Here is a 22,125-nt window from a genome sequence, read left to right as displayed (position 1 = left end):
AAACATCACTTACAGAGTCAAAATTTCCTACTTTTGAATCAATAATTTCAACCAAGGGCATTTTCAAAATCACCCCACTTTCCAGCACATCAACATGCTCCACGAAAGAATAACATTTTCGAATCTCGAGTGCTGCTATCTCCTTGTCATATGTAAATAACAAAACAATGAATCACAACCATTCACTTCTAGGGAAACATTACAAGGGCGTATGATAGCTCGTCCATAACTGCACTCCTCAAATACAACTTCAAAGGCAGATTATCATGGTCGTTTTGGTGTAACATACTTCAGTCAACAATTTTAAAGTTTTAGTACACCGTCGTTGGTTTATGTGCCTATTTAAATTTGCAACCTTTCGCTTGATATTACATAGTAGACTTCAGAAACGAATATGTTATTAATTGGATTAACTGTAGAGGTTAACAGTTGTTTTCCTTTATGTACCTCAAAATTATATACTGAGATTGTGAAACAACAACTTTGGGCTGTTCATCTTTTATTGACAACTTGAAGTCGTGGCTGTAAACACACATTTTTAAATTAACGATTATCGCCTGGTTTTACAAAATTACTGTCTTTTTTGTTCTACACTGTAGAAAAAACACAAAGAATCGGAACAACTGTAGTAGGTGACACAGGGTTTTTCGTCAACTTCACTTGTTGTAATTTATAAAACAAACACAAAGGGCCCGATTCACAAAGAAACTCTCAAATGTATACCTCTTGATTCACGGAGAACATTTCTGATAGAATTATGAGTTTTTGCATTTCTCAAAGAAAACCAAGTGTTCACAGTTGGTTTATAGGAGTACACACAAGTAGACTATTTAAACAAGCATAATTGTACAGAGTGCACTATTTTGCATTTCGAAAATTATCATTTTGGCCTTTTTACAGGGAAAATATGTGTCCCTATACAGAAACACCTTCCTTTGAACGTTCACCAATTTTGAGATTGTTATTTGCCCACTGCCATCCTGGAAACAGGTCTACTACTTCCAGTATCAGATGTAATGGAAACATGTCTACTACTTCCAGTATCAGATGTAAATCTCAGGTTATTTCCTGAAAGGTAAATGGGCTGAGAAAATAAAATGTAGGTGAATACCCACTAACTCAAAGCTTTGTGGGTCTGCACAGACTTCGTCAGGTATCCCCAAATTAGCATGGCAACTCCCATACTTTACTCCCACAGAATATTATACCACGCTGATATAATATTTTGAGTGAGTGAATGGACTTACGAGTGTAAATTCAGATTCTGTAAATACAAACACTGAATTCGCACTTATGAAGCAAGTCATTTGAAGACAGTGTAGTTGAACTTACGTTTGCAAACTGCTTTGTGAATCAGGCACACAATAGCACAAATAAATCATTGCTATTTATATGATAAAAAACTATCGAAAACTGGAATATGTTGTTCTCTTAATAAAGGACTAAGAGTTTATATCAGTTTGCATGACTATATTCAATGCAGATTCCCTCTTCCAAAACAATTCATTTCATAGTTGAATACTGTGCATTTTTATTGTGCTTTGTAACTGAAATGACAATTAAAAATGGGTAACCAGTATATATGTAGGGTTAAGTAATAATCCCGGTATTTTCTTGAGGGTTTATGTAGGTTTTTCAACAAAAAACTGTAAAGCAACTTTAGGCACGTGAATATGTACACAATACATACAAAGAAAAATAGATAACGCTTTAACATTTTATAAAATCAACCAAATATTCTTGACCTTGACCCACAAAAAAGGGCCCAAAGTCATTCTCTTTGAAATGAAGTGACACTTGCTTATAGCTTTTTACATATTTGGACTACTGAACGTTCAAGATTTTTTTAATCTACTTTAAATACCAGCATTCAGAGCTATTCTATTACATGCCAGAAACGTGAAACCGATGCCTACACCTGGTATCGGTATTCTGCCAAGTAATCTTTCAACCTCACAGGTAAAGGCAGTTCGCAGATCTTTTGAGTACATTTGTTGACAGTTATCCTGCATAAATGTTGCAGAGTTGGACTAGAAATATAAAGAGGCTTGGTCAACCATAGATGCACTGTTCTGTTTGAAAGATTTTCAAATTCCATTCGGTTATTTTCTGACACACCAAAATAATATTCAACTAATTGAACGACGCTGTCAAACTGTTTGAGTCTGGAACGGATGCAGATCACAGAATCCAATCGAAATTTGCCTTCCTTGTATTCTATTCGCAGATTGGTTGGTCCTGCTGATGTTTTAACAGATATTGTAAGAAGATACTCTTCATGAGAGCTATCTCTCAATAAGAAGGTCCCTTCCGGAGCATCCTGTAAACGCTCTTTGGCTTCCGCAACAGTCATATTGCCCCAGTACCATCCTATTGAATAAAAGTGGGGAAGAAGAACAAATATGGACTCTCATTAAAATAATATAACCACGTTACAGATGGAGTAGAGTCAAACAAACGTTCACAAAAATGATATTTTATAAGGTCATCTTCAAACACTGGGTACGATTTGAGACTATGAAATGCAGACAACTGTGACAGTTGTTCTTTAACTCTTGGGAATTATCATGTATTGCATTTTCCTTCCGTTTCTGGACATTTATTTGATGCTTCCTAATCTGTTATATTACTTAGCAATTTAAAAGTAGTTTATGTTTTTTTTTTGAATTATTACTACTGGTTCATTTCATTAACTAAAATTTTTGTTGACCGTTGATATGTTTTCTGCACTAAAACATCATCTACATGTAAACTGTGCATTTAAAGCCCCTCGTGAAAATTTCAAGCCACAAGTTACAGGTGCTTTCCACTGGATCAAGTGACTGGCTTGGAAATTTCGGACATCTGTAAAAGTGCTACACATGTCTAGATAAATGGTGGAAATTGGTATTGGTGTCTAGTAGTGTTTAAAAGTTTCAATCTAAATTGTATGTAACCAGTACATTTCCCATTTTATATTTCCACTGGATATACTTATCTAAAGAGCACTAGGGTGAATCTAGCAAAATGTGATTAATGACAAGTTAAATATGGCCTGGGACATAAAAACATCAAATCAAATTCGGAAAGTGAACATTACGTCAAATAAACATGAAAGTTGGTGGTGAAGGCAACATACACCATTGCCCACACGGCATGATCACATACATTCATTTAGACAGGTAGCACCCGATTTCAAAATACTTTCAAGATTTTCTGATGAAATGCAATTACATATAATGAATCTAAATTGGATCTCATGTACACTGTCAGTGGTTAATCTGAAAATTTGGATGGCATGGGCTCAGCCATCCACACCATAAATGAAACCCTCCTTATCTAGACAAACATAGCAATCAAAAAAAGCAAAAAGTCTTGCTTCACGCAGTGACATCTGGATTACTACCTCACAGATATACTGCCTGAAGTACAGAAAATAAGTCATGCTAAAAGCATGCTTACTGGACCGACCCACCCAGAATGAAATGCCTGAAAAACAACCTACAAAGAAACCGAACTTCTCAGTACTGACAAATTTGCTAAGTAAAGCATTTATTCATTCACTCTTCTTTATAACTTTCTGATCAAATCATTTCCCTTAGATTCGTTGTCCTCCCAGCATTTTTCCATCTGCATCAGATCTAAACATAGCACCTCCTTTGCAAACATGTAATATCACAGTCTCCTAGGGCAACTCAATTTTTTCGAGAAAAAGGGCCTTGACTCATTTAAAAAGCCCAATACTGACCCTGTGATTAATTTTTCACCTTTCGGCCTATTTATCTCCATTTGCTGTACTCAGCGACATCCACCTTTCATTAACTTTTCGTCCTCCTCAACTGGAGCTTTTGACAAGTGTCCCACACTATCCACACTAAAAGAATGCGGAAGTTTGGGTTGAGCAACAGTGCTTGGCAAAGACTTTCTTCCTTTCCATCCATGCACAGGCCGCTCATCTTCCACCTTTCTGTTTTAAGTTCCTCCCTGTCACCTAGGGTTTTCTTCAGATCATCTACAGAGATCATTGCCCTACAATGTTCAATTTCCACATGACTCCATTAGCTCAATTGATCAGGAAGCATGACTTTCACTTTTAACCTCACAGCCTCACCCCCAAACCCCCCACCCGCCGCACATCCCCGCACTCAAGACCCAGTTGTTTCGGTCCGCAGCTTGGGCATTATCTTTTATTCTCAGATGTCATTTTCAGTTCAAATAACCAAATTAACAGCCTCGTGCTATCTATTCTCCATTTAAATTCTTCCTCTCCTACCTCTCTCTTCTACGAAAACAATTTTCAATATTTAGTCTATTCAAAAATTGACACTAGCAATATGGTCTTCTATGATCTCCCAAAGTACATCAACGTATATAGCTCATTCAAAATCTTGCATCCCATGCCTAGGTCTTCCAAGCTGTGAAAGAATTTCTAAACATCTTCAAGAGCTGTACTGTGTTCCTGTTATTGAACACATTCAGTTCAAATCCCTTTGTATTGTTTACAATTGTATTTAGATTTCAAGTCCTGTATTTTTTGCATCTTGCTTTCAGAAACAGATTCCAGTAAGTAATTTTGCTCTTTCTCCAATTGTTTTCTGGTTTGTCCCACCATAAATGCTGCACTTTCCCTTATCTTTCTGCTAAGTAAATAACTTGCCCAAACCTATTCGGCTTATTCCATAACGTTTTATAAATCTCCATTCATTCAAAACAAGAGAAGCACATTTTAGGAAAACAAGTAATAAGAACATGGAATCTAAATTAAATAACCGCAGCGTTACAATTACTGTACAATAAAGAACACAGAGGTCCCATGCCCCGAATGCCAATATATACATAAAAGTCCCAAAGCAACTGCTATCTGGAGGGGGATGTAGCCCAGTGCCTGATTGTGGAATTAGTAGGACTTCAACTTTCATACAATGCAGCCATTACATGAAAAGGAACATACCTGCTAATGTCCTCGTTCACATACTCCAAAGTGGTATAATTACTCTGTCTGGGATGTGCCTAAGAACTGTATGCTGAAAGTCAAAGTTTGTGAGATCTGTGGGAAAATGTGGATGAAAATCCCTAGCATCATTGTGACTATCTGAAGGAAGTGACAATTTGCAGGTTTACTGAATACAAAAGATTGACTAATGCGCTGGCAATTCCACCATGGAACGCTAAAAATATAACTGCTACATCTGTAATCTTTTGCATGGATGAGGAAATGAAGACTAACCACCAGAGCATCTTACAAGAAAAACAGATCTTTGCAACCCACACACTCTCTCCGTTATGAAGCACTTGCTCTGATGGCCAGTCCTAAATCATTCTAAAGATGCTAAAACCAGAAAAATGTTTGAAGAGGGGACTGTATACTCGCAGCTAATATCATACTTTTTGATGGCATGGAAAACAACCATTAAAGATTTTAAAAATTCAACAACTCTGAGGAGTGGGCTCATTTATTTTGGACTTCCTATGTTTCGTACCTACCTTCAGCACAGTTAAGCTCAACTATAATGTATTGCACAGTGACATCATTATATTTCTAGGAATGTTGATATATTCGATAGAAGTGAAAGGTTGGTTAAATGCATTGCATAAATGCATCTCACATCATTATTTTCATTTATTGTCTCTTACTTGTGACATTTCTCTAGCTTATCATACCACATTGCCATGCTTGTTATTGTTAACAATTTGGGAAAATCCAAAAACCAGACAAATGGGTAAGACAGTGTATATATTATAGAACTGCCAAATGATACATTTACTATCAGTTTCCTCTTATTTTAGAAAACAATCTGCGTGGGTGAAACTACCACCCTACTTTGGAACATCTTGTGGGTCAATGGTTCTTAACCTTTTAACGTCTCTGACCCCCACTTAATCAATACTGGATTCCAGTAAACCCCCTCAGATTCATTATTTGAATCTTGAAACCCCCCCTGAGTGATTACTAAAAGTCAGGGACCCCATCTAAAGTTATTTCAATTATTTTAATCGCAGAAAAATACACAAAAATACAGACACAGCATTCATCAAACAAATACACACATGAGGAACTATTTTATTTAACTCACAAACAGATATAGAAAAATATCAAATTGTAATGTCAGTGCGAAGGTTGGAGCTTTTCTTAATGCAACTGATGCCACCCACCTTCCATATTATATTCTGTTTGATACACTTGCACTGCTCCCACAAAACAATATGAGGGTATCAACTCAATTTTTATCGGTCAATTTCAAATTCCTTCACATTTACAAAACATTTTAAAATGTTCAATTTTCAATGTTCCTTCTTTGTTTAAATAAACTGTAAAAATCTTTTAGTAGTATTTAATTTCCTAAGCAGTTGCGAAGCCCCTGAGTGGCCTTCACGGACCCCCAGGTATCCCTGGACCATTGGTTACAAATCGCTGTTGTAGCCTGTAAAAATGTACACCTGGAACGTATTAATGCAAAAATGTATTAATATATATTATTATGGTTACGTGCATATCCTATTCACACAACCTACTGTCATAATTTCCATTTGATCAGGACACAAAGAACAGATGCTAACAGTATCCATACAGACAAACAAAAATAGATTATATACATATCCAATCAAAAAGTACCCCCAAACAGTAACAGTTGACTGTCTGCTATCCAAGTCATGTATCCTAAAGAATCAAAATTCCTTGTCTGAGGGAAGGTAACATGTTAAAATAGTTAGAAGCAGAACAAGTGGTGATGTTTCGGGTTATCAACATCAGTGGCGGATGGTGGATTTGAAAAGTGGTGAGGCGCATATTTACCATCAAAGTTGTAAACCCTGACGAGCCCCCCCAGACCATCCATTAAATTGCCCAGTAGCAGTGCTCAGATGCATTGCACTGATTTTGGGAGCTTGAAGGCTTTCAGCCCTATCAGAGTTTGGAATTATTCCAAAAATTATTCCTGTGTGTTTCTAATTTGGTACTAATTTTATTTTAATATGAAGATGTGCACTGTGCAAAAAGCACAGTGCCGCCAGGGAACTTTACAAAGGGACAAGAATAACATGTTAAAGCCTGCTGCGCAAACAGGAAATTACAATTAGATTGCAGAAAACGGATACAAGCATTTTTAATATCAAAATACATATGATACTATTGCAAATACAACTACCGTTACTACGTCCAGGGCCATGTAGACATTGCAGTAATTCACAGATATTAGAATTAGTCACTACTAGAGTGTTTGCTTAAAAAGAACAAGTATTAAGTTATTTAAATGAAAAACGAAGGTTTTCAAGTTGCCTCATCTCCAAGGTGTAATTTAACACCATTTGCTGTCACTTAAAAATAATACATTAAAGCAAGAGGCTACATTAACATTATCCATCTATACATTGGAAAGATTTCCATTCTAAAATTACAGACTGCCACCAATTAACTATATCAATTGTACTTGTTTTCCCTTGCATGGGAAATGTTTCCACTTCACATCTCGCAATGCTAGTCCCTGTAGGGAGGCATGTGCCGACTCCTGCTTGGGCACCTTTCATCCTCCATACACGCCATTCACATCCATTTTGAGTTCCTGCGCAGCCCAAGGTCCCACATGTCCCTAGCAAGTAGTGAAACGGCATTAGGTCCCTTCCAAATTGTCTTTACGTGCTTTTCTCAGGCTTTGAACTGCTGTCCTGCAGGTGTAATGAAATGCAACAGCAATCAGAGAGTGCAGTCGAAAACGGAGCTATACAAAGTTACCACTTCCACTTCGTGAGAGAAATACTATATGCTAATTCTAGATTGCACAGAGGAAAGATGTTTCCTTGAGGGTGAAATGCTGATTAACTCATACACACACTCACCTCAGGCACACGCTCAAATAAGTGAACTCACACGCAGACATGTGCGCCTATATACTTCTACAGACAAGCAGTCATGCTCAAGCATACTCATATGGACGCTCCTACAGGCAAACTCACTCACACAAATTATTCATGCACCACAATGATCACAACGTTTTTGAAAACAAAAACAAAAGTCAGGTAACTTGTGAATTAATTGATATCACGATAATATCAACAACCTGGCTCGTAGGTTTTCTCATGTATGCATTTTTTTAAACATTACTTTTTAGGGTTCTTTCCTCCCTCAGTTCTTCGGAAGTCCCAGCCTGCTCCCTGTAATGTTCTCCGGCGGGGTAGCGTTGCATTCTACCCGTGCTCTGAGGCATCACTTTAGCGCTGGTGATTGTCATAACGCACTGGCTATAAATAAAGAGGCGTGGCCAGGCTCCAGCAGTCGGGACCACGCGGTTGACCAAATACACAGTATCCCTCGTTAATTGCGACCGCCGCGCTAATTATCTACATGCGCGCGGCACATATCATACAGGCAACGAGGCGGTAATGAGCCCCAAGTGATGCAATTAGTGTGCTCGATTCCTGGAGGAGTTTAAGCCTTTGATCTGGGCAGCCATGTGGGAGTGCCTGAGTGGACGAAGAGCCTTCTCTTGACCCCCCTCTGTCAGAGCCCATGCACATGAGTACCCCAGCACCCAAGGAGAAGTGGGTATCACAGTTAGGCCAAGCACCCACAGGACACAAAGGAGGAACCCGACTGTGCCACCGTCACTCTCGGCCAGGCGTCTGCCACCATGCCCAGGAGGAAGGCAGTGCATGTGCCTCGAGATGTGACCGTGTCTGCGTCAGGATGGCATCCATCCGAGCCATTGAGCCCTTTGTGGTGGACGGCGCCCCCTCATCCCTCGCCCCGCGATGGAGGGACTGGACCGACTGTCTCCAGATCTATTTTGAAGGGGCAGGTATAGCTCTGGACAGGTGCAAAGCCCTACTCCTCCATCTAGGGGGCTTGAACATACACTGCACTTACTAAACACTAGCGGAGGCCACACCCAAAAGGTATGTGAAGCTGCTCAACACCCTAAATGCGCACTTTGAGCCGATGGTGAACAGGGACTACGAAAGGTTCATCTTTCGCCAGGCCAAGCAGGAAGCGGAAGAGTCATTGGAAACGTTCCATGGGCATTTGAAAGAACTGGCCAGCACATGTGGATTTCAAGATGAACAAGAGGAGATCCGAGGTCAAATAATACAGTGACGCTACTCGTACAAGCTCAGAGTGAACATCCTTCAGGAGTCAGGCAAATCCTTAGCTGACATCCTCACCCTAGGCCGGTCAAAAGAACTGTTGCAGGCCAGAGCATCCCATATGGAGGCTGCCCTCCACTGACCCATTAAGACGGAACAAGTCAACGTGGTGGAGAAGGCAAACGTGGCGAGGCATAAATCACGCCAAAACCCAGGGAAAAGACGGAAAGACAAGAAGAAGGAATGTGGCTACTGTGGAGGCACGCTCCATCGCATGCAGGACTGCCCGGCGAGAGGGAAGCGGTGCACAGCTTGCGGGGGGATGAACCATTTTGCAGCATAAGCCGGTCATTAAAAACCCAGAAAGAAGCAGCACAGACAGTGGCTTAAGATAGTGAAGACATGGACGATGAAACGGGAGACTACTCGGTTCATTATGTATTTGTGGTAGACCAACCACGATGGAAGAGACAATGACTTCCAAGGTGCAGACTCAAGATCCACCACCAGGATGTGAGAGCCACCATGGACACAGGGGCCTCGATCGAACTGATGGCTGGCAATGTATACGACCTACTAAGTCCACGCCCACCTTTATGCAAAGCAAAGATCAGGGTATTTGCCTACAGATAGAAGACACCCATCCCACTCCTAGGATATTTCAAAATGGAGCTTTGGCACCAGGACCTCAAGATCCCCAGTGTATGTGACCAAAGAAGGAAGTGGAATGCTGATAAGCGGACAGACAGAGGAAGAGCTGAAACTGATCTCCTTTGCATTGGCGGTACAAAAGGAGGAACTAGAGGCCTTCATGGAAGAGTTTGAAGACGTCTACAAGGGCATTGGATGCCTGAAAGGGAAAGAAGTCTCCTTCCACATGGACCCGTCAGTCCAACCGGTGGCACTGAGGCACAGGCGCATTGCGTTCCACCTGCGAAAGAAGGTCGAAGAAGAGCTGGAAGCACTGGAGAAGCAAGGGATTATAGAGAAGGTCAGTGGACCCACCCCATGGGTATCCCCGATTGTAGTGGCACGGAAACCAAGACAGCCAGGGCAGGTAGCACCTGCATCGACATGCACCTCCCAAATGCTGCTGTAAAAAGGGAACGCCACCTAACCCCTACACTCAACAACATCCTAGGGGGAACTGAACGGCGCAGTGTGGTTTTCGAAGATGGACCTATGGTCCGGCTATCACCAACTGCCATAACACCCGGACTCTCGATACATCACTACTTTCTCTACACACGTCGGCCTCCAGAGATACCGACGTCTCAATTTCGGGATCTTGAGTGCTGCGGAGGTGTTCCAGTCCTCTGCGGGCTCCCAGGGGTTTTGAACGTAAGTGACGACCTGTTGATATACACATCATCAATGGAGGACCACCACCGTTGACTTCGCAGTGTTCTCCAAAGGATCAAAGAGTCTGGATTTACCCTGCACAAAGAAAAGTGCCAGTTCTTAAAGAACAAGATCAGCTTCTTTGGCTATACATTTTCTGACAAAGGAGTGGCCCCTGACCCCGACAAGGTGTGGGACGTCCAGCACCCTCCAACATCTCAGAAGTAAGGAGTTTCCTAGGGATGGTAAACTTCTGTGAGCGGTTTGTCCCGGACTTATCTAACCTCACAAAGCACCTCAGGGAACTGACGAAGTCCACCACCACATGGCAGTGGGGCCCTAACCAGGAACAAGCGTTTAAGGACACCAAAGCAGCCCTGTCAGCAGACACCACACTGTCGTACTTTGACCCGGCCCGGCCCACCAATGTCGCAGTTGACGCCAGTCCCTATGGGCTAGGAGCCGTGCTCACGCAGTTACAAAGCAATGGGGAGGGGGTCCCGATTGCATACGCGAGCCGCTCCCTGACAGACAAGGAACAGTGATACTCGCAGATAGAACGAGCACCAATTGCTATCCATTGGGCCTGCCGGCACTTCCATATTTAAGTGTATGGCCATCCATTCACAGTCTCCACCGACCACAAGCCCCACATCCCCCTGTTTCAAGGGTCGGCATCCAAGCCACCCCTGAGGATTGAAAAATGGATCCTTCAACTGAAGGGGTATGACTACCGAGTGGAATACAAGCCAGGCTCATCCAACCCTGCAGACTACCTAGCGAGATATCTGAGGGCTGCAACTAAAGCAGAAGAAGAGGATGCCGAGGACACTGAGAATACGTCCGACTCGTAGCGGAAAGATCCCGACCACTTCCGATGAGCCTTGAAGCTATTGTGGAGGCGACCCGGAATGATGAATGCCTGCAACTGGCCATTGTCGCAGTTCAAGCAAACGACTGGCACCCCATTCAGTCCATTATGATCCAACGGAAGCCACAAGTGAAGACCATCCTGGAGTCAATTGTGCGGATCAAGGACGAACTTTCGGTCGACAGCAGCGGCTGTCTACTCAGAGGTCTGTGACTGGTGATCCCATCAAGCCTTGCTCAACAAGACGTGGACCTCACGCACAGAGGACACCAAGGTACAGTAAAAATGAAGAGTCGGCTGATAACCAAGGTGTGGTTCCCTGGGATGGACCCAATGGTCGAGCAGACAGTCAGAACGTGCTCATGGTGCTAGGTATCAGGCCCACCGGATTGTCCTCACCCTGTCATCACTGAAGACAACCCCCTAAGGCCATGGGAGTGCGTTAGTGTTGACTTTGGGCATCTCCTGGATGGGCACTACACCCTTGTGATTATCAATGACTACACAAAGTACCCCGAGATTGAAATCGTAGGTAGTCAGACAGCCACGGAGGTGATTACCGAAATAGAGAAAACCATTGCAAATCATGGAATCTTCAAGGTGGTGAGAACAGATAACGGTCCACCTTTCCAGGGGCAAGAATTTGCAGACTATCTCAAGGCCTGGGCATTCAACACCGAAAAGTGACCCTGCGCTGGCCCCAAACAAATGGGGAAGCAGAGAGATTCATGCGCACTCTCAACAAGGTGATACATATTGCGCATACTGACGGAGCGCCCCTAGAGAGAGCCATATGTTATGTTAATTGTTATGTTATGTTAATTTCGGTTTATATAGCTCCACATTTCCTGAGAGAATACCGTTTGACCTCCTGTTCTGCCCGGGTTTTTGTTCCCCTTTTTGAGTGAAGGTGACTTTAGCCTACTATCATTCTAATAGATGGATTAGAGCCTTAGACCTGGCCTATTTACAAGATGCTTGACATAATTCCCTATTATTTTCTCTATTCTAGGGCCTATACGCTTATGTTAGGGGATAGATTCCTCAGTATTAGTATTATTCCATCCTTTTGTAAGGTTACTAGTATATTCCTGATAGAGTTATGCTTACTTCGGGCCTTGTAGACCTCGAACAGGAGAGACTCCATCTTTCTTTCTGCCTCAGCTGCTTGAGACGCTTTTAGGTCAAATGTAATGTTTTAGTTATAAGGTGTTGTTCGCTTGGAGAGAACCGGCTCGGGCTGGCCCTTATCGAAAGACTGTATTTTTCTTCGTGATGAAGACGTAACATCAGGCTGACCGCCTGAGAACGTGTCCTGGCACGGGGTGGTACAAGAATTTGGTGGGCGGCAGGTTACTGGCTGGAAATTTCCATGCATGAACAAGGTTCTATATTAGCGAAAGTACAGAGAGGAGGAGAGGTCATTCAGTCAGTTAGTAGACGGCAGCTAGTCGTTAGCATTATTGCAGTTAATCAACTTAAAACAGACCGTCGCCATTTTGAAGTCCGAAAAGACCGAAAGCTGATACTCTCTCAGAAAGATTGAAGTTATTTTAGTTGGAGCAGCTGGTGAGCTTTGATACTAAGATCAGAGCATTCAGAGTGAGGAAGTTAGCAGAGCAAACAAATACTAGAGCGGCAGTAACTGATTTATAAGATCGAAGTCGGAAGGTGAAGATAGTCCATGATCGAGAGGAGAGAGGAGTAGTGCATAACGACGAGAGTGAGACAGACAAAACAGAGAACAAGAGGGAGTTTCCAGTGACTTGGAGGGGAGCAGAGGAGACAGAGCATAGCGGTACAGACGTGTATCCGTGACTGCAGGGGTGGTCCTAAGATGAGCCAAGGCACAGACAAGAAGGGAACCCAGATGCCAACTGAGTCCAGACATCATACTCATAAGCTGACGTCGACCCTTTCTTATTAGCGTGCACACACATTCTAATTCTTTCCTTTGCTTTTCAGTCTATATGTTATATTGCAGTATTATATTGTTGTTATAATTTGTTATTGTGTAATAAAGGGACCCCAGTTCTTAGTGAACCATTGTGTAACTGTTATTTGTATGATAAAATTAACCTTTCTTCTAGTTAGATGCGTTTCCCGTCCGGGTAAGTGGTAACTGAGCAAGGGAGCAGGGAGCACTTAAATCAGAGAATAACCTCTGCATACCGTAATTTGGCCATTCTTGTGTGAAAGGATCAAACTGTATATTTCCAGTAGTATATAGTGAAACTTCCCAACAGAGAGAGAGAGAGTTAAAGGTATCAATAGGACAGTGATCGCCGTTGTGTAGCAGCGTTAGTGAGAGCACCGGGAGGACACGGTGTGTATACCCACAGGATTGTGGCTTGACAGAGAGAGTTAGAGCACCGAGAGAGAGAGTTAGAGCACCGGGAGGACACGGTGTATACCCACAGGATTGTGGCTTGAGATAGAGAGAGAGAGAGCACCGGGAGGATACGGTGTATATACCCACAGGATTGTGGCTTGTGTGAGCACTGATTGTGGTCAGTGTGTAATGGTAAGTAATCAGAACTGCCCCCTTCACTGTCAGTAGGAGGGTAGCATAGTCTGGGCCTAAGTTGCCGCGAGACTATAAGGTATGAGTGTGGTGTAGAATATGGAATTCCGTAGCAATTGGTGATTGTTTCTAGTAATCCCTATGGATTTGGTGGTGTTTTAGATGATCTAAACTTGTATTTTGCTAATTCCCCATCCCCAGGTAGGTACCCAGGTACCATGGTAAGTAAGTCCTGAGGAGGGAGGTGGTTACGTTTTGGCTGGGTTGGTGGTGTCTTGGTGAGCTGATTCTATCTGGTCCAAAAATCCGGTCGTTACACCCCCCACCTCACGACTGAGGCGGATCCGGGGCCAGCAAGCATGGGCCGAGTGGTGCGAGACACCATCCCTCATCACCCAAACTTGACACCGTCTCAGATTGACTCAGCAAAGGTCCTAGCCAACAGGACCAGTGCCAATGACCAAGCAAGCGTCGACCAACGAGCAAAAGCGTCGACCATTCATGGAAGGTACAGGGTCTATGTCAAGGACAGGTACCCAGGAAGCAAATTCCAGCTTCCATTTGAACAACGGCCATGGACAGTGATCCGTCGAACCGGCATGATGATAACAGCACAGAGAGGAACCGAAGAACTCACATGCAACATAACTTTCTTCAAAAAGGTGCATGCCAGAACTCCTGACCAGCCGATATTGGACAATACGGATGCAAGATCAAGTCAACAGCCAGGGGAGGAAGAAATGGATGGTGACCAAGGGACGATCCCCATGGAAGATCTAGACGGATCTGACTGAGGCACCCTATTGCTGTTCGGAACTCCAGACAGAGCCAGCGAGATCTCCAGAGGGATGGGTATCGCAGGAAGTTGCCCCGTCCCTACCATCCTCACTGGGAGAACATTCCAAATAAGGCTTGAGAAGCAATCCGGCTCCCGCCTAGCAGGGTTCATGGTGTGATGAACCAAGTACTCGCAGCGGACAGTGACTGGTAACAGATCTACACGTACAATGTTTTGTTTATTGTTTAATAAAGGTTGAAAGAAATGTAATGTTCTCCGGCGGGGTAGCGTTGCAGTCTACACGCGCTCTGAGGCATCACACTAGCGCTGGCGCGTGTCGTCACATGCCGGCTATAAATAGAGAGGTACAAAAGGGGGGTTCTTTAGCCCACTCTGCCACCCCAGTTCAGACATGGCCATATGCAAATCAGTCTGTGTCGTGATCGTGACGAGCTGGAAGGCTCGAGTGAGGAAATACCGCGGCAGCACTACATCTCCCAGAAAGCTCCAGGGCGAGACGAAACAGTCTCCGCCCCCGGAGAGAGTATAAAAACACTTCCGTCACAATTCCAAGTTGCTTGTCAATCCTTCCGGTTACCTGATCGTGTATGGACCTAGCCTTCTTAGACCTGTGTATGCGCGGACGCTTGCCTTCCCGCTTTGGACGCCGAGAGCAAAGGGTGCGCGGACGCTTGCCTTCCCGCTTTGGACGCCGAGAGCAAAGGGTGCGCGGACGCTTTCTTTCCCGCTTTGGACGCCGATATACTTTGGATATTTTCGTAAGTAGAGATCTGGTCTCCTTATTATTTAGCACGGCCGTGCTTTCTAGAGTAGGTATTTGATGCCAATGAGTATTGTCTGGTATATCTCACATCACCTCTCTCTTCCAAACGATATCCTGTTCGATAGTGACTATAACTACTCGAAGAGGAAATCACCTTTCTACACCGTTTGTGTAGCTAACTGTGACTTAAACAGAACCCGTTTCCAGCTTGAATCCGAGTCCTCGTCATTTCCCGACTTTGGGGACAAATCAAGCGGTTATCATCCGTAAGTGAATCCCATGTTGATAATTGCCTATGTTTGCTTGTATCCCTTATCCTCAGAGCACTACTAACCCGTGTTCTTGTCTTTGCAGACATTGTTGTGCCTTGAAGTCCTCCTGTGCCATAGACCAGATCTTGAGGGGTGCCTTCACAACAACCTTCCCGGCGCAACTCCCCTTCCCTTTACCTGGAGGACTACCTGTCTCCGGTGTATACCTCCACCGGAGAGGGTCAGTGTTATCGGGTATAGGGAAGACTATCTTCTCTCCGTGGTCCCTGCTGGCTAGACCCCTAAAGGTTAGTGGCTTGTGTTTTCTGCTCTTGTGTTGTTTATCTGCCGCTAACCTTGACAGATTGACAAGCCCAAGGAAAGAGACCAGCCTGGGCCATGGATACTAATGCTGCCTTGACCTCGTTGCTTGAGGGATTTAGTGTACTCCAACAAGAAGTACATGCTTCCCGAGTGGAAAATCAAGAGCTCAGAAAAGACATGAATACTATGCGTAGAGAAGTCGCTGGTATGTCCCGCAGAAACCCCGGGGGTGGGTCCTATATTAGAGAAGCGACGCTTCCTCCTCCGGGACAAACCCTACCTCAGCCATCGACCCCAATAGCTTCAGGGGGGGGGTTCTTTAATCCCCATGCCGTACCTACATCCTCCACAGACCACACTCCTACAGTGCACGTCATCCAGAATACAGGAATACCTTTGGCTGCCCCAGAGAGGTTTTACGGAGATCCTAAGAAGTTTGAGACCTTTTTAAACCAGTGTCGTCTCCACTTCTTATGCAAACCTGCCGTATTTCAAGATGATGCTGCAAAAACCGCATTTATGATGTCTTATATGGGAGGGAATGCGGCGAGCTGGACTATTCCGTTGATGGAAAGGAACGATCCCGTTCTACATCGATTCCCAGACTTTTGTACAGCCTTAAGGAAACTCTTCGATCGCAAGACACATATGTTGTCGTTAGATAAGGAACTCCTAACGTTGCGACAAGGGTCGCAAGATTTACTGGCGTACATCACCTCATTTAATCGCCTCTTAGCCGAAACTGACTGGCCTCAAGAAAAAAGGACCTCGTTGTTCTACCAGGGCCTTCGGAGCGAACTGAAAGATGTCCTGTCACAGGTAGTCCAATTACCCGCTACATGCGAGGAACTCATCGACCTCACCGTACAATTGGACCATCGGCTCCTGGAGAGGAAAGGAGATCGAAACAGAGGTGATGGACGCGGATGGTATCCAAGATTCAAGCTCCCCTCCGAAGATCACACCAAAAGCTCTGATAACGTGGAACCCATGCAGATTGGGGGTATTCGAGGTCCTCTGACGTCTGAGGAAAGAGAGCGACGGAGAAAGATGAAACTCTGTATGTACTGTGGGAAAGGGGGGCATTTTGTACGTGAATGTCGTGCTCGGACCCCACTTACGGACAAAACCCAAGGACAAAAAACTACTGCAGCCCTTGGATCCCGTGAGACGGCGGAAAACTAGAACGTCCAACCCCGAATGAGATCTCTGGGATGGACCAACAACCAACAAGGATCTCCAACTTACTCGCCAATACGATGATGCCTGCTGTGGCACACATGAATTTGCCTATCTCTCTGTGGACTACCCGAGATAACTACACTCGGATGGATGCATTGTTGGATTCGGGGGCCACAGGAAACTACATGGATATTGACTACGCCAATTCCCTGGGGCTACCATGGGAAGAAAAGACAGAACCTGAACAAGTAAAAGCCGTGGATGGATCCATTTTGTCTTCCGGGCCGGTGGTTAAACATACGCTCCCTTTGAGAATGCAGCACGGAGAACATATGGAGTTTATACAATTCGATTTGATAGCCGCTCCTCAGTTTCGTATGATCCTAGGCATGCCCTGGCTTACGTTACATGATCCAGTAGTGTGTTGGTCAGCTCGTACCGTCACCTTAAACTCCCCCTATTGCATGGAACATTGCTATAACCCTGTCGAAGAAGAAGACCATGAAGAACGACCCTGTCTTAGACACTTGGCAGTGGCATGCTCAGAAACACCTCTCGGAAGTACGTCAAATCTACCAGAGATATATGAAGAATATCGTTCTCTGTTCGACAAACAAAAAGCCACCGGGTTGCCCCCGCACAGGGTATATGATTGTTGCATCGAACTCCTCCCCGGTGCCTCTATTCCTTGTAGCAGGGTGTATGCCCTGACGGAACATGAGAACCTCTATTTACAGAACTACATTGAGGAGAATCTTGCTACGGGATTCATCAGTCATTCCACTTCCCCTGCTTCGTCTCCCCTCTTCTTCATCCCGAAGAAAGACTGTGCAGAATTACGTCCCTGTATCGACTACAGAGCCTTGAACAACATCACGGTGAAAAATAGATATCCCCTTCCTCTGATTCCTGTAATGATGGACCAAATAAAGGGAGCTCGATACTTCACCAAATTAGATCTGAGAGGGGCCTACCATCTGGTGAGAGTGAAAAAGGGGGATGAATGGAAGACCGCGTTCCGTACGAAGTTCGGCCTATTTGAGTACAATGTAATGCCCTTCGGGTTATGCAACGCTCCTGCAGCCTTCCAATTCTTTATGGACGAGGTGCTCAGGGGTCTACTGGATACCATATGCATGGTATACATAGACGATATCCTGGTATACTCCAGTACTCTCCAGGAACACGAACGCCATGTCAAAGAAGTGTTGAGTCGTCTACACCAACATCAGCTGTTTGCAAAACTAGAAAAATGCCTCTTCCATGCCACAGAAGTTTCATTTTTGGGGTATGTGATAAACGCCAATGGGTTTCAGATGGAGAGTGGAAAGGTGGAAGCCATCACAAGCTGGAAAACTCCTCAAGACGTGAAATCGGTGCAAAGCTTCCTTGGTTTTGCCAATTATTACCGGCGTTTTATCAAAGACTTTTCTAAAATCATCCACCCCATTTCCCATCTGTTAAAGAAAAACGTTCCCTTCAAGTGGGGAGAGGAGGCAGAAAACTCTTTCTGCATTCTAAAGGATAGCTTCACCAAGGCTCCTATCTTGCGACATCCAGATGCACAACTTCCTTTCATCTTAGAAACAGATGCTTCGCAGTACGCATTGGGAGGGGTACTTTCGCAACGCCACCCGGAAACGGGACAAATCCATCCAGTGGCATTCTACTCCAAAAAACTAAGTCCAAGCGAAATCAACTATTCGATCACGGACAAAGAGTTGCTGGCAATTAAGAGAGGGTGTGAGGAATGGAGACATTACCTGTTGGGGGCACGCCATACCATCGAGATCTACACGGACCATCGGAACTTACTGTTCTTAAAGACCGCAAAAGCACTGACCCCCAGGCAGTTGAGATGGACTCTCTTCTTCTCAGACTATGATTTCATCATCAAATATCGGCCAGGCCCGCAAAACGGAAAAGCCGATGCCCTCTCAAGGAATCAAGACACGCAAGAACCCCTTTCAGACATTCCTGTGGAACCAACAACCATCCTTCCTGAGAAATCCTTCCCTGAAAACACCATCGCCTTGCTCACATCCAGTGATTTCCTCGAGGATACCAGAGTAGCAGTAACAGAGATCGATGTCCAGGCTTGGTTAATGGAAGATCCTCAAATGAGAACACAAAAAGACGACCTCCTGTACTACCGACATGCCTTATATGTGCCGGACCCTGGGCTGCAAATGCAGGTGCTGAATTGGGCACATGACTCTGTGTTGGGGGGACATTGGGGAGTGTATAAAACTATAGCTACCATAGAACGTTCATTCTGGTGGCCGACCTTACGAAACGATGTTAAAAAATACATACGGAACTGTTCAGTATGCACTCAAGGAAAAGCAAAACACAACAAACCTTCGGGCTGTTACGTTCCATTCCCATTCCTCCTGCACCCTGGCATACGGTCTCAATGGATTTTATAGTTGAGATGCCTTTATGTCAGGGAAAAACTACGGTACTGGTGATAGTAGATCACTTGACTAAAATGGGACACTTTGTACCGCTGGAGGGTCTGCCTACATCAGCCGAACTAGCCATGATTATCTTGCAGCACCTCATCCGAGCCCATGGCATCCCCAGAGTATTCATCACCGACAGAGGGTCTCAGTTTACTTCACGTTTTTGGAAGGCCCTTTGCGATTCCTTGGCCATAGACGCAAGACTCTCCACAAGTTACCACCCTCAGACAGATGGCAAGACAGAGAGGCTCAACCACACCCTCGAACAATACCTACGTTGTTTTACATTGCAGAACTCAACGGATTGGGTTACCCTCTTGTGGTTAGCTGAATTCACCTACAATAACTCTGACCACACTACACTGGGATGTTCTCCCTTTTTCTGTCTGCTTGGGTACCATCCGAACATTCTCCCCTTCGAATGGCCTGTTACGACCAATCTACCCAGTATCCAGGAACATCATGCTCATCTCCAGGCCATTCAAATTGACGCAAAACATCACTTGGCTGAAGCTCAAGCGACGCAGAAGCGGTATGCCGACAAGAAACGCACTCCTGAACCGGTCTACAAGGTGGGGGATAAGGTATGGCTTTCCACAAAAAACATTCATCTCCGGGGAATTAACAAACTCAAACCTAGATATATAGGTCCCTATAGTGTTGAGGAGGTTATCAACCCTGTGGCCTTAAAGCTTTCCATTCCCCAGAACTGGAGAATACATCCAGTGTTTCACGTCTCACTACTCCTACCTTGTCATCTGGAAACTAGATTGCCCGTCCATCCTGCTCCAGTATTGGTAGAAGGTCTGGAGGAGTATGAGGTGGAAGAATTGTTGGATTCCCGGATCCATAGGGGTAGAGTGCAGTATCTGGTGAGCTGGAAGGGATTTGGGGTAGAGGAGAGAACATGGGAACCAGAGCAGAATTTGCACTGCCCTGACTTGATCTCGCAATTTCATCAGCTGTATCCTGGAAAACCGGGTCGACCGCCGGGTCGGCGATCCTCGAGAGGGGGTTCTGTCGTGATCGTGACGAGCTGGAAGGCTCGAGTGAGGAAATACCGCGGCAGCACTACATCTCCCAGAAAGCTCCAGGGCGAGACGAAACAGTCTCCGCCCCCGGAGAGAGTATAAAAACACTTCCGTCACAATTCCAAGTTGCTTGTCAATCCTTCCGGTTACCTGATCGTGTATGGACCTAGCCTTCTTAGACCTGTGTATGCGCGGACGCTTGCCTTCCCGCTTTGGACGCCGAGAGCAAAGGGTGCGCGGACGCTTGCCTTCCCGCTTTGGACGCCGAGAGCAAAGGGTGCGCGGACGCTTTCTTTCCCGCTTTGGACGCCGATATACTTTGGATATTTTCGTAAGTAGAGATCTGGTCTCCTTATTATTTAGCACGGCCGTGCTTTCTAGAGTAGGTATTTGATGCCAATGAGTATTGTCTGGTATATCTCACATCACCTCTCTCTTCCAAACGATATCCTGTTCGATAGTGACTATAACTACTCGAAGAGGAAATCACCTTTCTACACCGTTTGTGTAGCTAACTGTGACTTAAACAGAACCCGTTTCCAGCTTGAATCCGAGTCCTCGTCATTTCCCGACTTTGGGGACAAATCAAGCGGTTATCATCCGTAAGTGAATCCCATGTTGATAATTGCCTATGTTTGCTTGTATCCCTTATCCTCAGAGCACTACTAACCCGTGTTCTTGTCTTTGCAGACATTGTTGTGCCTTGAAGTCCTCCTGTGCCATAGACCAGATCTTGAGGGGTGCCTTCACAACAACCTTCCCGGCGCAACTCCCCTTCCCTTTACCTGGAGGACTACCTGTCTCCGGTGTATACCTCCACCGGAGAGGGTCAGTGTTATCGGGTATAGGGAAGACTATCTTCTCTCCGTGGTCCCTGCTGGCTAGACCCCTAAAGGTTAGTGGCTTGTGTTTTCTGCTCTTGTGTTGTTTATCTGCCGCTAACCTTGACAGTCTGACCCTGTGCCTCATGGGAAAAGTCCAGCCAGAACTGCCAAGCCATGTCTTCCCTGGACCGGAAACAAGCTTCCGAGGACCGGTTTCTGGCATTCCAGCCGTTTTCAGCCCGGATTGCTTGAATCCAGTGGCAAAGTGAGCAAGGGACTCACGTCTGAGCATACCCTGCCACACTTATGGTGGCCAAAAGCGGTACAAAAGGGGGTGGTGATGGACGGAGCGTCTGAATCAATCAAACACTCACACCCAATCAAAAGATCTGGGTTTAATCCATCACCGTTCTTTAGCCCACTCTGCCACCCCAGTTCAGACATGGCCATATGCAAATCAGTCTGACCCTGTGCCTCATGAGAACAGTCCAGCCCGAACTGCCAAGCCATGTCTTCCCTGGACCGGAAACAAGCTTCCGAGGACCGGTTTCTGGCATTCCAGCCGTCTTCAACCCGGCTTGCTTGAATTCAGTGGCAAAGTGAGCAAGGGACTCACGGCTGAGCATACCCTGCCACACTTATGGCGGCCAAAAGCAGTACAAAAGGGGGTGGTGATGGATGGAGCATCTGAAT

At 44.9% G+C, this 22,125-nt stretch overlaps 1 protein-coding gene across 2 annotated transcripts in view; it reads right to left on the bottom strand.

Annotated features, from left to right (window-relative positions):
* Positions 1 to 482: 482 nt before the first annotated feature.
* The window catches only part of SOCS2 (suppressor of cytokine signaling 2), a 231,683-nt gene continuing 210,040 nt past the window's right edge, over positions 483 to 22,125 (bottom strand). For both annotated transcript variants that reach the window (XM_086919290.1, XM_086919294.1), the window contains one exon: positions 483 to 2,370. In XM_086919290.1, coding sequence (XP_086775416.1) covers positions 1,913 to 2,370 — 458 coding nt within the window. In that variant the 3' untranslated portion in view covers positions 483 to 1,912. The remainder of the gene's footprint in view (positions 2,371 to 22,125) is intronic.

The sequence above is a fragment of the Lissotriton vulgaris genome, chromosome 1_1 (genome assembly GCF_964263255.1).
Source record: "Lissotriton vulgaris chromosome 1_1, aLisVul1.2, whole genome shotgun sequence".
Taxonomy (NCBI): domain Eukaryota; kingdom Metazoa; phylum Chordata; class Amphibia; order Caudata; family Salamandridae; genus Lissotriton; species Lissotriton vulgaris.
The sequence above is the reverse complement of the archived record's forward strand: the minus strand, read 5'-3'. Positions and strand labels throughout refer to the sequence as shown.